General features: G+C 39.9%; 1 protein-coding gene across 4 annotated transcripts in view; it reads left to right on the plus strand.

Moving 5' to 3' along the window:
• The window catches only part of FKBP15 (FKBP prolyl isomerase family member 15), a 54,882-nt gene that overhangs the window by 21,826 nt on the left and 20,095 nt on the right, over positions 1-12,961 (plus strand). For 3 of the 4 annotated variants that reach the window (XM_059411024.1, XM_059411025.1, XM_059411027.1), the window contains exons 9-15: positions 810-956; positions 3,895-4,037; positions 4,712-4,769; positions 7,238-7,345; positions 10,004-10,106; positions 10,573-10,679; positions 12,330-12,444. In XM_059411024.1, the coding sequence (XP_059267007.1) occupies positions 810-956; positions 3,895-4,037; positions 4,712-4,769; positions 7,238-7,345; positions 10,004-10,106; positions 10,573-10,679; positions 12,330-12,444 (781 nt within the window). The remainder of the gene's footprint in view (positions 1-809; positions 957-3,894; positions 4,038-4,711; positions 4,770-7,237; positions 7,346-10,003; positions 10,107-10,572; positions 10,680-12,329; positions 12,445-12,961) is intronic. The other variant, XM_059411028.1, reaches the window with a different exon arrangement.

Raw genomic sequence — 12,961 nt, forward strand, 5'->3', positions numbered from 1 at the left:
AGAAGCAGGCTCCCTGCGGAGCAAGGAGCCCGATGTGGGACTCGATCCCAGGACGCTGGGATCATGACCTGAGCCGAAGGCAGCTGCTTAACCAACTGAGCCACCCAGGCGTCCCTTAAAAAGTGTTTTAAAAGAATTTTTATAAAGTTAAATGATCCTTACAGAACATTTAGAAAAGCATTTTTTACAAAAATCACTTGAAATCACTGCTCGAGGTAACCACTATTAATATGTTTCCTTTTTTTTTTATGTGTAGTGTACATAAGTAGGTATACCCCTTTAAGAGTTCAATATCTTGCTATATATATTTTAATGATGTTTATGTCTTTCCCCACCACATGAAAAATTACTTGGAAACATTTTGAAAGTTGCATAGTGTAAATGCTCCTTAATTTATTTAACTTTTCCCTTGCTTTTAGACATTTAGATTGCTTTAGATAACCTTATGAGGTTATTTTAGGGGTTAAACAACATAATGTAAATAAAGCACGTTCCAGAGTACTTGGGAAATGTGTTTAACGAATGGTAGCTTTTATTTCTCTTTTAATACCATTGTCCTCTCATCTAATTTCTCTCATCACCCAAGATAAGCATATTTCATCTAACCCTGGATATGCTGGCTTTTATAAGTGAATAGCAGCAGTATTCTAGATATTCTTGTAACCAACGGGAGATTATAGTTGAATTTCATGTCTCTCAAGAGGTCTAAACCTGAAACTGCGGAGGAGAGGAGCCTAATATCTGGGTCTTTATCTTGTCTTACGAGGAGACTTGTGTCCTCATGAGCTTTTCCTCTTTGATTCCTGAAGGCCTGGGAGGATGGGATGCTGGGCATGAGAAAAGGAGGGAAGCGGTTGCTTGTCATCCCTCCAGCCTGTGCTGCTGGCTCTGAAGGACTAATAGGATGGACCCAGTCGCCGGACTCTATCCTGGTGTATGAGGTGGAGATTAGGCGGGTGAGTGAAATTGTGCTGTTTTGTGTTTGATGAGTCCTTTTTGCCTTTAGGTAAAATGAATAAATAAATATCTTTAAAAAAACAAATTCAAGGACTTTTTTTTAAGCAGAAATGGTATAGTTGGAAAGGGCAACAGAATCTAAAGACTACGGTTTACGTCAGTCCTGTTGCTCTATTTAGAGTTTAGAAGAGGTGGTGACTAAACAAATCACTTTGCTACACTGACCTTTTTTTTCTGTGAAAGAGTGATTCCTACCCAATGCACTTGCCTTGTGCCTTAGTAATTCCATGGCTATAAATGTATTATATTGCTGTATTCACATAAGTATGCAGAGGTATTTGTATGTAGACAGAGATACATCATTTCCTCCCTCTTCCACATTATTTGTAATAGCAAAAACTTAAATAGCCATCATTAAACAACTGATTAAGTTATGGTCTTTCACGGAGTAGACTTTTATGCAGTTTTTACAGAATATCCAAAATCTGTTGTTAAGTGAAAAAAGCAAGTCGCAAATCAGTACAGATAGTATGATCTCTTGTGTGTGTATACAAATACATGTAAACATACAAAAATACTTACATATAATAAGGTATAAATATATTTACACAGTTGTACACATATACCTATGCATGTATCTATACAGATAGATACATATATGCTTATGTTTTCATAGAATATTTCCGAAAGCATTAGAAATTCGAGGGGCGCCTGGGTGACTCAGTGGATTAAGCCTCTGCCTTCGGCTCAGGTCATGGTCTCAGGGTCCTGGGATCAAACCCCGCATCGGGCTCTCTGCTCAGCAGGGAGCCTGCTTCCTCTATCTCATCCTACTTGTAATCTCTCTCTCTCTCTGTCAAATAAATAAATAAAGTCTTTTTAAAAAAAAAATTAAAAAGTGTGCTTGGGTGGCTCGGTGGGTTAAAGCCTCTGCCTTTGGCTCAGTCGTGATCACAGGGCCCTGGGATCGAGCCCCACATGAGGCTCTCTGCTCAGCAGGGAACCTGCTTCCTTCTCTCTCTCTCTCTCTCTTTCTGCCTGACTCTCTGCCTACTTACGATCTCTGTCAAATAGATTAAAAAATCTTTGAAAAAATTTTTTAAAAAACAGCTTTATCTGGGGAATGGTAATGAATTCAGAAACTTTTTCTTTTTTACATTCTCCTTATTTTCCATTAAAAAAACAATATCAAGAGGATGTATAGTTTTCTACAATAAAATTTGTAATGAATTGTGGTTAAATAAATTAATGCCTCCCTCTAAAAAAAAGACTTTGTTTGCTTTACACTGTGTATTAGGTCCAAATGTGATAGTGGTTGTGCCTATAAACTACAAAATACAATACAGAAAATAAATAGTATAGTTATCTTTATTGTGGCTGTTATACCTGCTGCAGTCAGTGATATGCTTTTCTTCTTGATGACTCTTTCCTAATTATACACCCTTATCTCTGCTGGGTCATTCCAACCTTCTTTTACTCATGCGCTTTTAGATGCCTTTTTCACAGCTTTTATATTTTGTCTCAATTTTCCACTGAGTTTGAGGAATTCGTGATTGGTTTTAGATAACAAACCAATTTGAATCCATCAAGACTGGCATTTTATAACCATAGGAAAAAATATGTCACTGCAAATGGCAAGATGTCATTCTTTTTTATGGCTGAGTAATATTCCATTGTATATATGTACCAGATCTTTTTTTTTTAATTTTTAATTTTAATTAACATATAATGTATTATTAGCCCCAGGGGTACAGATCTGTGAATCGCCAGGTTTACACACTTCACAGTACTCACCACAGCACTTACCTTCCCCAGTGTCCATAACTCAGCCACTCTCTTGCTAACCCCCTCCCCCAGGCAACCCTCAGTTTGTTTTGTGAGATTAAGAGTCTGTTATGGAAAAAAAGAGTCTTATGTGCACCACATCTTCTTCATCCATTCGTCAATTGATGGACACTATGGGCTGCTTCCATAGTTTGATTGTTGTTTTAGATTTCTTTTTTTTTTTAATTTGAGAGCATACATGAGAGAGAGTACAAGCTAGAGGGAAGGGCAGAAAGAGAGGGACAAGCATGCTCCCTGCCAAACATGGACCCCCATGACCTGAGCCAAAGGCAGGTGCTTATCCATCTGAGCCACCCAGGCGCCCCTTGGCCATTGTTAATAAATTGACATGCTTATTAAAGTCACCCAGCTGCTACAGAATAATACCCAGAGTGATGAGTGTCAGGAGAACGTTATACACTGCTTGTAGAGTATAGAGTAGTTCATCCTTTGTGGTTTGAAATTTAGTGGTATATACCAAAAGTCTTAAAAATGAACATACTTTTCTCCCAACTATTTAATTTCTGGGAATTTATACTTTGGAAATGATTATGTGCAAGGATATAGATGGAAATTTATTGAAGTATTATTCGTAATGTGACAGGAAAATTAGGAATGAACTGGGTATCTAACAACCAGGAATTGGCAAAATATATTTTGTAGCAGCATAGGTATTTAAGACTTCTGTTCTCAAAATCTTTTTGAGAGTATTTCCTGTAGATGATGGCAGGTATGGGCATGACCCTTGAAATGAGATATAATGTTCAGTAGTTACTAATGCTGTTGTAGATTAATAATTTAGTAACATGGACATATGTTACTAAGTGGGTGAGCAAAGCTAGTCACAAAACAGTATGACCCTTTTTAATAAAAAATACACAGGCACACACATAAATATAAATGTGAAATACTGCATCCCAAATTCTAGCAGTGTTGTTGTATTGTGGTTAGATTGCGGGTGATTATTTTTGTTGGCTTATCTACATTTTCTGATTTGCTACAAGGGAACAGGTAATGACTTATGTAGTGAAGAATAAGGAAAAGAAAGGGCAGTGGAAAGCACAAGGTGCCTTTTTTGTAGCCTGTTCCAACTGTGGTTGATCGCTCCCCTAGGTCAAGTTTGCCAGAGATTCTGGCTCTGACGGGCACAGCGTTAGTTCCCGGGATTCTGCGGCCCCTTCTCCCATACCAGGTGCTGATGGCCTCTCTGCAGACCCTGTTGTATCACCACCCACATCAGTGCCTTTCAAATCAGGGTAAGATCCTGGAGTTTTTTGGTTTTTGTTTTTTTAAAGACAGAGAGAGAGCACAAGCAAGGCGAGCAGCAGGTCAAGGGAAAGGGATAAGCAGGCTCCCTGGGGGACTTGATCCCAGGACCCTGGGATCGGACCTGAGCCAAAGGCAGACGCTCAACCACCTGAGCCACCCAGGCACCCCAGACCCTGGAGTTGTATCATGCTCTTTTATTGTCCATAAAAATTTCCTTAGAGGGATTCTAAAATTGGGAAGGTTGAACACTAAAATAATTTTAAATAATTGGGAAAAAATGAGATGAAAGAAATGGGGAAAATGCTAGCATCAAGATTTTTCTGACGAGGGATTAACATTCATAGTCTTTAAATGTACTAACTGAGGTGTGTATGAATACTTGTTGAGCTCTGGAAGAAAACTGGGTAAAAGGCATAAACATAAAATACATACCGAAGGAAGAAAATATAAATAATAAGAATTTGAATGGAAAATTACTCATTTTCACAGCTTTCAGAGATGAATGCAAACTGAAGAATGGTTATGATTCTGTTTTGCAACCATTGAATCAGCAAACATTTTCAAAAACAATTTATTTTTCTAGCATAATCGGGACTTATGATTATAGATTTGGGATTTTTTTTTTTTTTTTTACCTCAGCATATATCTTACTTGGTTTCAGGGAGCCAGCCCTTCGTAGCAAATCTAACTCCCTCAGTGAACAGCTTACAGCAAATACGGTGAGCATACAAATTTGTCTCCCTTACTCCTAATCTACTGAGAAGGTTTCTTGTGCCTTGGGATAGGGTAGGTTAGACACCCCCCCCCCCAAAAAAAATCTACTTTATTGATATCTTCTTCCTGGGGAGTTATTATAAATTGAATGGGCTTCTGCGGGTTCAAATCTTCATTCTTGTAAATTTGTGGCCTCTAATTTTCTGATCCTCTGCTTCTTCATTATTAAAATAGAAATAATACAGCCCCTTTTGTTAGGGTTCTTGTGATATGTTTGCAGAGCACTAAGCTTAGAGCTTATGTAAAGTAGGACTTCACTAAGGAAGATTTTTATCCTCAAGAGATATTTTTGAGATTTAAATGAAATAACGTGTGGAGTTTTTAGTATCATGTCTGGCATATTGCAAGAGCTCAGTTAACATTAGCTCTTACTATTACCATAATTACTGCTAACACTACATACTTCACACTTTGGTTTTCTTGGATGGGTTGTGCACTAATTCACCAACTAGCTGACTGTGAATTGGTCTCTGTGTTTGTTTCCCTAACTGTAAGATGGGAAGACTAGCATACAGTTGTAGTAAAATTAGGATTTGAATGCCTTTGGGAGCATGTGCACTGTACTTTCCTCCTGCGCTGCCGGGTTCAGGAAAGCATCTGAGTTTGCTGTGGGAGTGTGAGATGAAAGCCTGTGGCCTTCACCTACCGTGTTGGGAAACAGGATAACTGCTTGGAGTGAAATTGGTGATTACTTTCTCTCTAGCCCTAGTTTACTTGTTTATATTCAGCCCAAGGCAGGAATTATTAAGCAAATAATTGATGTAGTATGTGTAAAAAGTGATCTCTGAAACCAGGAAGGTTAAGCCAAAGAATTAAGAAAATTAAAAAACTGTAATCTCAGATCTTTGAACAGTCACAAAATATGTTTAGTATTGGTTCTATGATACTTTTAGACAGAGCTACTTTGTCACCTGTTTTTAAGCTTCAGTTGCTTCCAGTGGACTAGTGGTCTCCAACCTTTTTTAAAAATTTCTTTTATCTTTTTAAAGTTTTTTTTAATTGAAGCAAAACTCACTATCCTTTTTTTTTCTTTTTACATTTAAGTTTTTATTTTTTGTTTTGAGGAGGTAATTACATTCATAAGGCTCAGTTATTAAAACTATATGACAGGGTATACATTGAAAAGACTCACTGTCAAACCTACCTTTGTGTACCCCATCCCATCTCACTCTCCTTTTAGGTAACTGCTTTCGTTAGTTTCATTTGTATTCTTTCAGTGTTTCTTTATGCAGATGGAAGCAGATAGGAATGTATATTTTATTTCTGCCTCCTTTCATAAAATATAGCATAGTATATATATATATTATCTACCATGCCTTTTACATGTTACAGTATATACAATATCTTTCCATGTTAGTGTACAGAAAGCTCCCTCTTTCTTCTTTTTTTCCTGTAGATTGCAGTATGCCATTGTGTGATGTGGTTTATGTAACTAGTCCTCTTTTGATGAACCCAGCTTTCTTTGATTATGTGCTTCCAATCAGACGAGGAAGAATAAACACATACTCCCAGTGTATCTGTCTATTTATAAATTATATTTATAAAGTATTGTCCATCCCTGTAAATAAGCTTAATGTCTTATATTTACCACAGCTTAGAGATAATTCCAAAATAGAGGTTATGGTCATCTCTCTTGTTTTAAAGATTTATTTATTTTTTTGAGAGAGCACGTGTGAACTGCACCCACAAAGCTGTGGGGAGGGGCAGAGGGAGAGAATCTTCAAGCAGACTCCCCACTGAACGTGGAGCCCAACACAGGGCTCTATCTCAAAACCCATGAGATCAAGACCTGAGCCGAAATCAAGTCAGATGCATAACTGACTGAGCCACCCAGCTGCCCATGATCATTTCTTTTATACCCAGTAGATCAACATGTACACCCTTGGGGGTATGTACTCTCCACTCTGAAAGCTACACTTTGGACCAGTTAATGGATACAGATGCCTCTAGCACAGGGGCTATTGAGAGCAGTGCCAAGTCAGAGCAGAATGAACCTGAATTTGGAACAAAGAGCTCTTGTTTCCTTTTTTCCTCAAATCGCTTCTGAATATCTATCTGCTGAATTGCTCCCACTGTTTCCAGAGGGTACTGTCATGTAAGATGCCTCCCTCCCTTGTTCTGTACTTAGTTTTTCATCTGTGTAAAATGAGACAAATTATGCCTGCTGGGGAGACTTGATTGAAATGAAGCAATACATATGGAACCACTTTGTCCATTCCAACATATAGGGAATTATTTGTACTGTTATTATTAATTGTGACCCAAGAACTCGTTAATTCTCATTTTGTCGAAGAAACGGTTTCAAATCGATACAGCAGGGGGACTAGTGGAAGGGTTTGATGGCAGAGCCAAAGACTGAGCTAAAGGATTGAGCCTTGATTAGAGTGATTCTTGTGACTTTTCCTTTTTTTAGAATCCTGATACAGTCAAAGCTAAGTTGATCTCTCGGATGGCTAAAATGGGCCAACCCATGCTCCCCATCCTTCCACCACAGCTGGATTCCAATGATTCAGAAATCGAGGTATGACCCCTGGGCTCTGTTAAATGAATAGTGAAGACACTTCTACATTATGTTATGTTCTTTTGGTTAAGAGTTCTACTTTTTCTGCCTGTAACCCAGAATCATCATATAGAAAGCTTTACTTAAAATGGTACATATGTTTCCACTGTGACTAGCACTTCCCCTGAGAAATGGAAGCAATCCCCCACATCTGCCTCAAGAATGGGGGTTAAGTAGTCCATATAGCCTTTTACTAGACTCTCTACTGTCAGTATAAACCACATGTTAGGCAGCATGGGGCCTAACCTGTAAAAGATGCTCAATTCGTATTTGTTGTTTCAATGTTTAGATTCTCTTGGGAAATGTTGGTCTTCCCACTGATGTTACCTCTTACTAAAGATGGCACTGTATTGTCTTCTTGAGTTTGTATGTGCTATGATTGTTTTGAAGATCAGAAATTTTATTGCAGTGAAATCTATCAGTTTTTTCCCTTTGTTTTTTGCTTTTGACATTATGCTTAAAAAGCCTTCTTACTTTCAGGTATTATAAACATCACATGTGTTTTCTAAAAATATTATTATTTCATATTTAGATGTAAAATTTTAATCCATATGGAATTTGATGCATGATATGAAGTAGCTCAGTTTTTTTTTTTTTTAAGATTCTATTTATTTATTTGACAGAGATCGCAAGCAGGCAGAGAGGCAGGCAGAGAGAGAGTGAGGGAAGCAGGCTCCCTGCTGAGCAGAGAGCCCGACGCAAGGTTTGAACCCAGGACCCCAAGATCACGACCCAAGCCGAAGGCAGAGGCCTAACCCACTGAGCCACCCAGGCACATCTATGAAGTAGCTCAGTTTTAACTTAGTTCTTTTCCCATTGGTTTTTAGTTACTTAATGAGTAAAATCATCCTCTCAGTTGAATTGAAACACTTCACAGGGATTAATAGAGATTGATTTTTAGGATTCTTTGACTTTGATGTAAAACAAAAGCAACGGTGATGCTCTTAAAAATGTTTTCTAGGGCGCCTGGGTGGCTCAGTGGGTTAAGCCGCTGCCTTCGGCTCAGGTCATGATCTCAGGGTCCTGGGATCGAGTCCCGCATCGGGCCCTCTGCTCATCAGGGAGCCTGCTTCCTTCTCTCTCTCTCTGCCTGCCTCTCAGTGTACTTGTAATTTCTGTCAAATAAATAAATAAAATCTTTAAAAAAAAAAAAATGTTTTCTAGCATAGGCTTTATTTTTCATAATTTTGTTTTTTTTCTTCCTGGAAAAGCTGTAAGTAGATTTAACATTTTAGTATATGTGCTACCAAAGCGAGCACTAGATTTAACATTTTATTTTATTTTATTTTATTTTATTTTATTTATTTAAAGATTTTATTTATTTATTTGACAGAGATCACAAGTAGGCAGAGAGGCACGCAGAGAGAGAGGAGGAAGCAGACTTGGAGCAGAGAGCCCGACACAGGACTCGATCCCAGTACCCTGGGATCATGACCTGAGCTGAAGGCAGAGGCTTTAACCCACTGAGCCACCCAGGCACCCCTAGATTTAACATTTTAAAGGAAGATAGGATTTCTAGGGCTTTTTGCTATAGGTTTGATTTTTAGCTGGTTCTGGAAATTAAATTTTAATAAGGTAATACTGTTATTAAAATTTTTAAGTGCTACTTATTCATTGTAGAATGATTCAAATTACAAGGAAAGAAAATATATATTTATCAAGAAGTGTATTCTTTTTTATTATTGCTTTGTAACCTGATTTTTTAGATTAGTATTGTGAATATTTATGTTAATACCAATATGAATAACATAAATTAACATAAGTAAATAAAACAAAGCATTATTTCCTTTAAAGCTCAGTGTTCCATTAGATCAATTTATCATAATTCCTTTCATTCTGATGTTAGACATTTAGGTAGATTTAGAGCTGAAGCGATAGAAAACTAGCATGCTTTTCCAGAAATGGATAATGTGTTTTTGATAATATCAGGGGGCAAAGGGAAGTTTTAAAGTAAAAGAATGTCAAAGAGATTTCACTTTTGAACTGTAGGATAGCAAAGCACTGTATATTGTGCCCCAAGTTTTTCTTTTCCTTGTGTGAATTGGGGAAAATATTTTTTGGATAACTTTGTTTAGAATTACAGTAAGGATCAACATTGCTTTGACTTTTATGAAAAGAAAGAATGGGGACAAAACATTCTAAAACCACATTATCCAAAAAGCAATCCAAGTGTGCTGAGGGGCAGTGAATCCTGCTCTGTGTGATCTTCAGTGAGTACCTTGAGGTCTGTGGAGATGATCTGGCAGAGAGAAGAGGCTGCACTGTTGCCTGAGTTTTTTTGCAAGAGACTCTTCTTCCGTGGGAACAGACTGGTCAGGTTAAAAAGGTAGCTGCTGGTTTGGAAAGTGGTACATTCTGGAGAGCAGTCACCGTAGCTGCTTCAGTCAATAAAACATCAACAATTTAAAACATTCGAGGAAATTAAATATACTTAATTATTTGGTATGATTTATAGGGAGAAGGGATCTCCCCACAGCCCACACCATAAACTCTTGCCCTTCCTTCTTCTTCTTTGCCTAGAAACATTGGCTGTAAGCAGGTTTAGGGTGGACAGGTTTAGCCTGGTCTGCAGCCAAGGACCCACATACATAGTCATCAAAGTGCTTGTTCCTGTTTCAGGATGCGAACACTCTGCGAGGAGCTGCACCGCCCGTGGCAGCCCCGGTTGCACAGCCGTCCCTTCCACCGACACATCCAGCCTTGCCGCAGATGGCCGCACAGGGTAAGGGACCTCTTCGGCTCTGCAGATAACCAGAGTTAGCATCCTGGGTCCTTCAGTCATCAAACTGCATTGTCTGAGTACTGAGAGCTGGACCAGAGTGTAGGACTTGTTGGTTTGTCCCTGTGCACAGCGTTTTCTGCTCTGGAGAGGGGTTTGGTCTGCGTGCTTTGTCTCTGGCCGTGTGGCCTTGCCAGTTTCGGAATTGTGCTCTCAGCTGAGACACTTCCCTGAATGTAATTGTGCACTTCCTGTCAGCAGACGGGACTGTAGGTCTGAGTCATATGTGCCCGAGAACTTCAGGTTCCTTCTTCTCACCTGCTCCTGAGACTCCAGTAGATCTGGTTTTGGGAGAGCTGGTGAGGAGAGTGGTCAAGTCTGAAGCCTGTGGCAGAATGTAAGGTACTAGTCCAGACTTTTACCAAGAAACCAGGGTGGGTGACAGTAGAAACTTCTTGTTCTCTCGTAGCACCTCAGCCATCTGTTTCTGGCCTCCAGGCACCTTCACCTGCCTTAATGCAAGTTGCATCTATCGACTCGCACTCCACCATGTCTGGCCATGCCCAGGCCTTTCAGGTAACAATGTTTTAAAACCATATCAGTTTCAGGCTGTAATTTGTTAGGTTCTAGTCAGTCTCTCTTCTCCCTCCTGCACAGTCTTGTGGTAGCAGTACCCCACATCTGAATCTGTCATTTTCCCCCTTCCTGAGCCGCCACTATCTCATCTCTAAACCAGACAAGGATTATCTCCCTTGCAGGTTGTTGTAAAGCTGAAAGGCAAGAACAGGCAGAGCACTGGTACAAGGCCTGGCAAACAGTCAAGGCCCAGTCAGCATTTGTGTACCTTTCCTTTGCACACAACTCTCCTTAAGACATATAAATGCAAATCCCCTGCTCTGGTCTGCTAGAGCCGAGAGGCTAAGGTTCTGCACTATAGGTAGCAGAATACTTGTAAGTTGAGGTGTATAGAAAATACAGGGGCACTCTGTTGTCTAGTTACCCTCCAAACGGGCGCTCTGAAAGTAGGATATTTTTCTGTTTTCACAGAAGGTAGTCTGCTTCTGCTGTTTGCCGGGATAGTGGACTCTAACTAATGACACATTTGGTGGGTAAACATACTCCCAGTGATAAGAGGGCTTCACTTCTTGGTGATTCTTAGTAGACTGGTGGGAGTGATGGTGAGCGGGCTATGCGCCATTGGAACAGGATGTATTAGAATTAAAAGAAATCCCACCTTGCCCTCTCCCTGCTCTCTAGTGGACAATTCTGTCCTATAGACTAATTTTTGGTTTTGGTTTTGTTTTTTTAAATAATGGATGGATAGTTTATCTGTCCCTGGAAATTAGTTGGATTTCCTTAAATCAAGGAAGAATAACCATCATCATTTAAAAGAAAGCTGCTGTTGATTGAGCATTTACCATCTGCTGGGCACTTAATTTACCAGTTCTGAGGAACTTTACCTATATATCACATCATCTAGTCCACACAACAACCCTGAGTGGCATTACTGTTGTCATCTCATAGTTCCAGGTGACCAAGGTTCAGGGGAAAAGGAGAGCTCTTGGTCACAAGAGAGTTAGAGTCTTGTGGGGGAGAGCCATCCTTTGGAGACTCATGGATTTATTTTGGAATCCCAAAGAATACCTGTCCTTTGATCCCAGTGGAAACTCAGCTGAGTGTCTGTTTTTATTTATTTATTTATTTTTAACGATTTTATTTATTTTTGCGTGCATGCATGCATAGGAGAGAGAGAGCGCGCACGTGTACGCACAGGGGGCAGAGGGAGAAACAGATTTCCCACCAAGCAGAGAGCCCCAGGACTCTGTCCCAGCAATCTGTGATCATGACCTGATGATCCAAAGGCAGACACTTAACCGACTGAACCACCCAGGGTGCCCTCAGCCAAGTCTCTTTACAGTTTCTTAGACCATCAGTAGGCCTGACAGTCGGGAACTGAATTCCTACTTAATTAAATCATAGTGCCAGAGGAGCAGGGAGTGACCTGAGACAACCTTCCTTCACTTTCTGGCGAGGACTTCAGTGACCCGGTGCTGTGTCTCTGGATGACACAGAGAATTCTCCTGCAGTGCCTTCCCACTACCAAATCCGGTCTCCTCTGTCTCCAGCTTTAATAGATTTGCATCTCCTTCCAGCTTAATCTCTTTATTCCATTAAGACAGTTGAAGCAGAAGAGAGAGCCCTGACTGTACCTTGGCATTGTCTCAGCCCTATGCAGGTATGCAAGCCTACACTTATCCCCACACATCAGCCGTCACCTCCCAGCTGCAGCCCGCCCGGCCCCTGTACCCCGCTCCGCTCTCTCAGTCTCCCCATTTTCAAGGTAGGCCATGGGCCCTCCATGTCTTATCTTCCACTCTTGCTCTGCTCTCCATCCTCCCACCCCCTTTCCATTTTCACGCCAACAGATCTCGGCTTTTTTGTTTTTAACAGCTTTGTTGAGGTGAAATGTATGTATCATACAGTTCACTCAATGTAGGTGTATAATTTAGGATTTTTTTCTGTAAGTTTACAGAGTTGCACAACCTTCACCACAATCCAGTTTTAGAACATTTACGTCTTCCCCCCAAACCACCTTATGCCTACTTTCTGTTTTGTTTCTTGCATGTTCTCCCTCCAGCCCTTTTCCGTTGCTCAATCAGTGTGGCTCTGTAGAGTTTCTAGAAAACAGTAAGGGAGTGAAATGTTGGGGAAATCGGGAGAAAGCATGGTAACTGTTGGTGGGTGTTCGGTATCTCAAATGAAAGCTACTTTGAAATTATGGTAATCATATGCTTTTATAAAAAAGTCAACACAAAAGAGTATAAAATCACACCCCCCACCATAGGAAACTGTTGTTG

Source organism: Mustela nigripes, chromosome 9, assembly GCF_022355385.1.
Source record: "Mustela nigripes isolate SB6536 chromosome 9, MUSNIG.SB6536, whole genome shotgun sequence".
Taxonomy (NCBI): Eukaryota; Metazoa; Chordata; class Mammalia; order Carnivora; family Mustelidae; genus Mustela; species Mustela nigripes.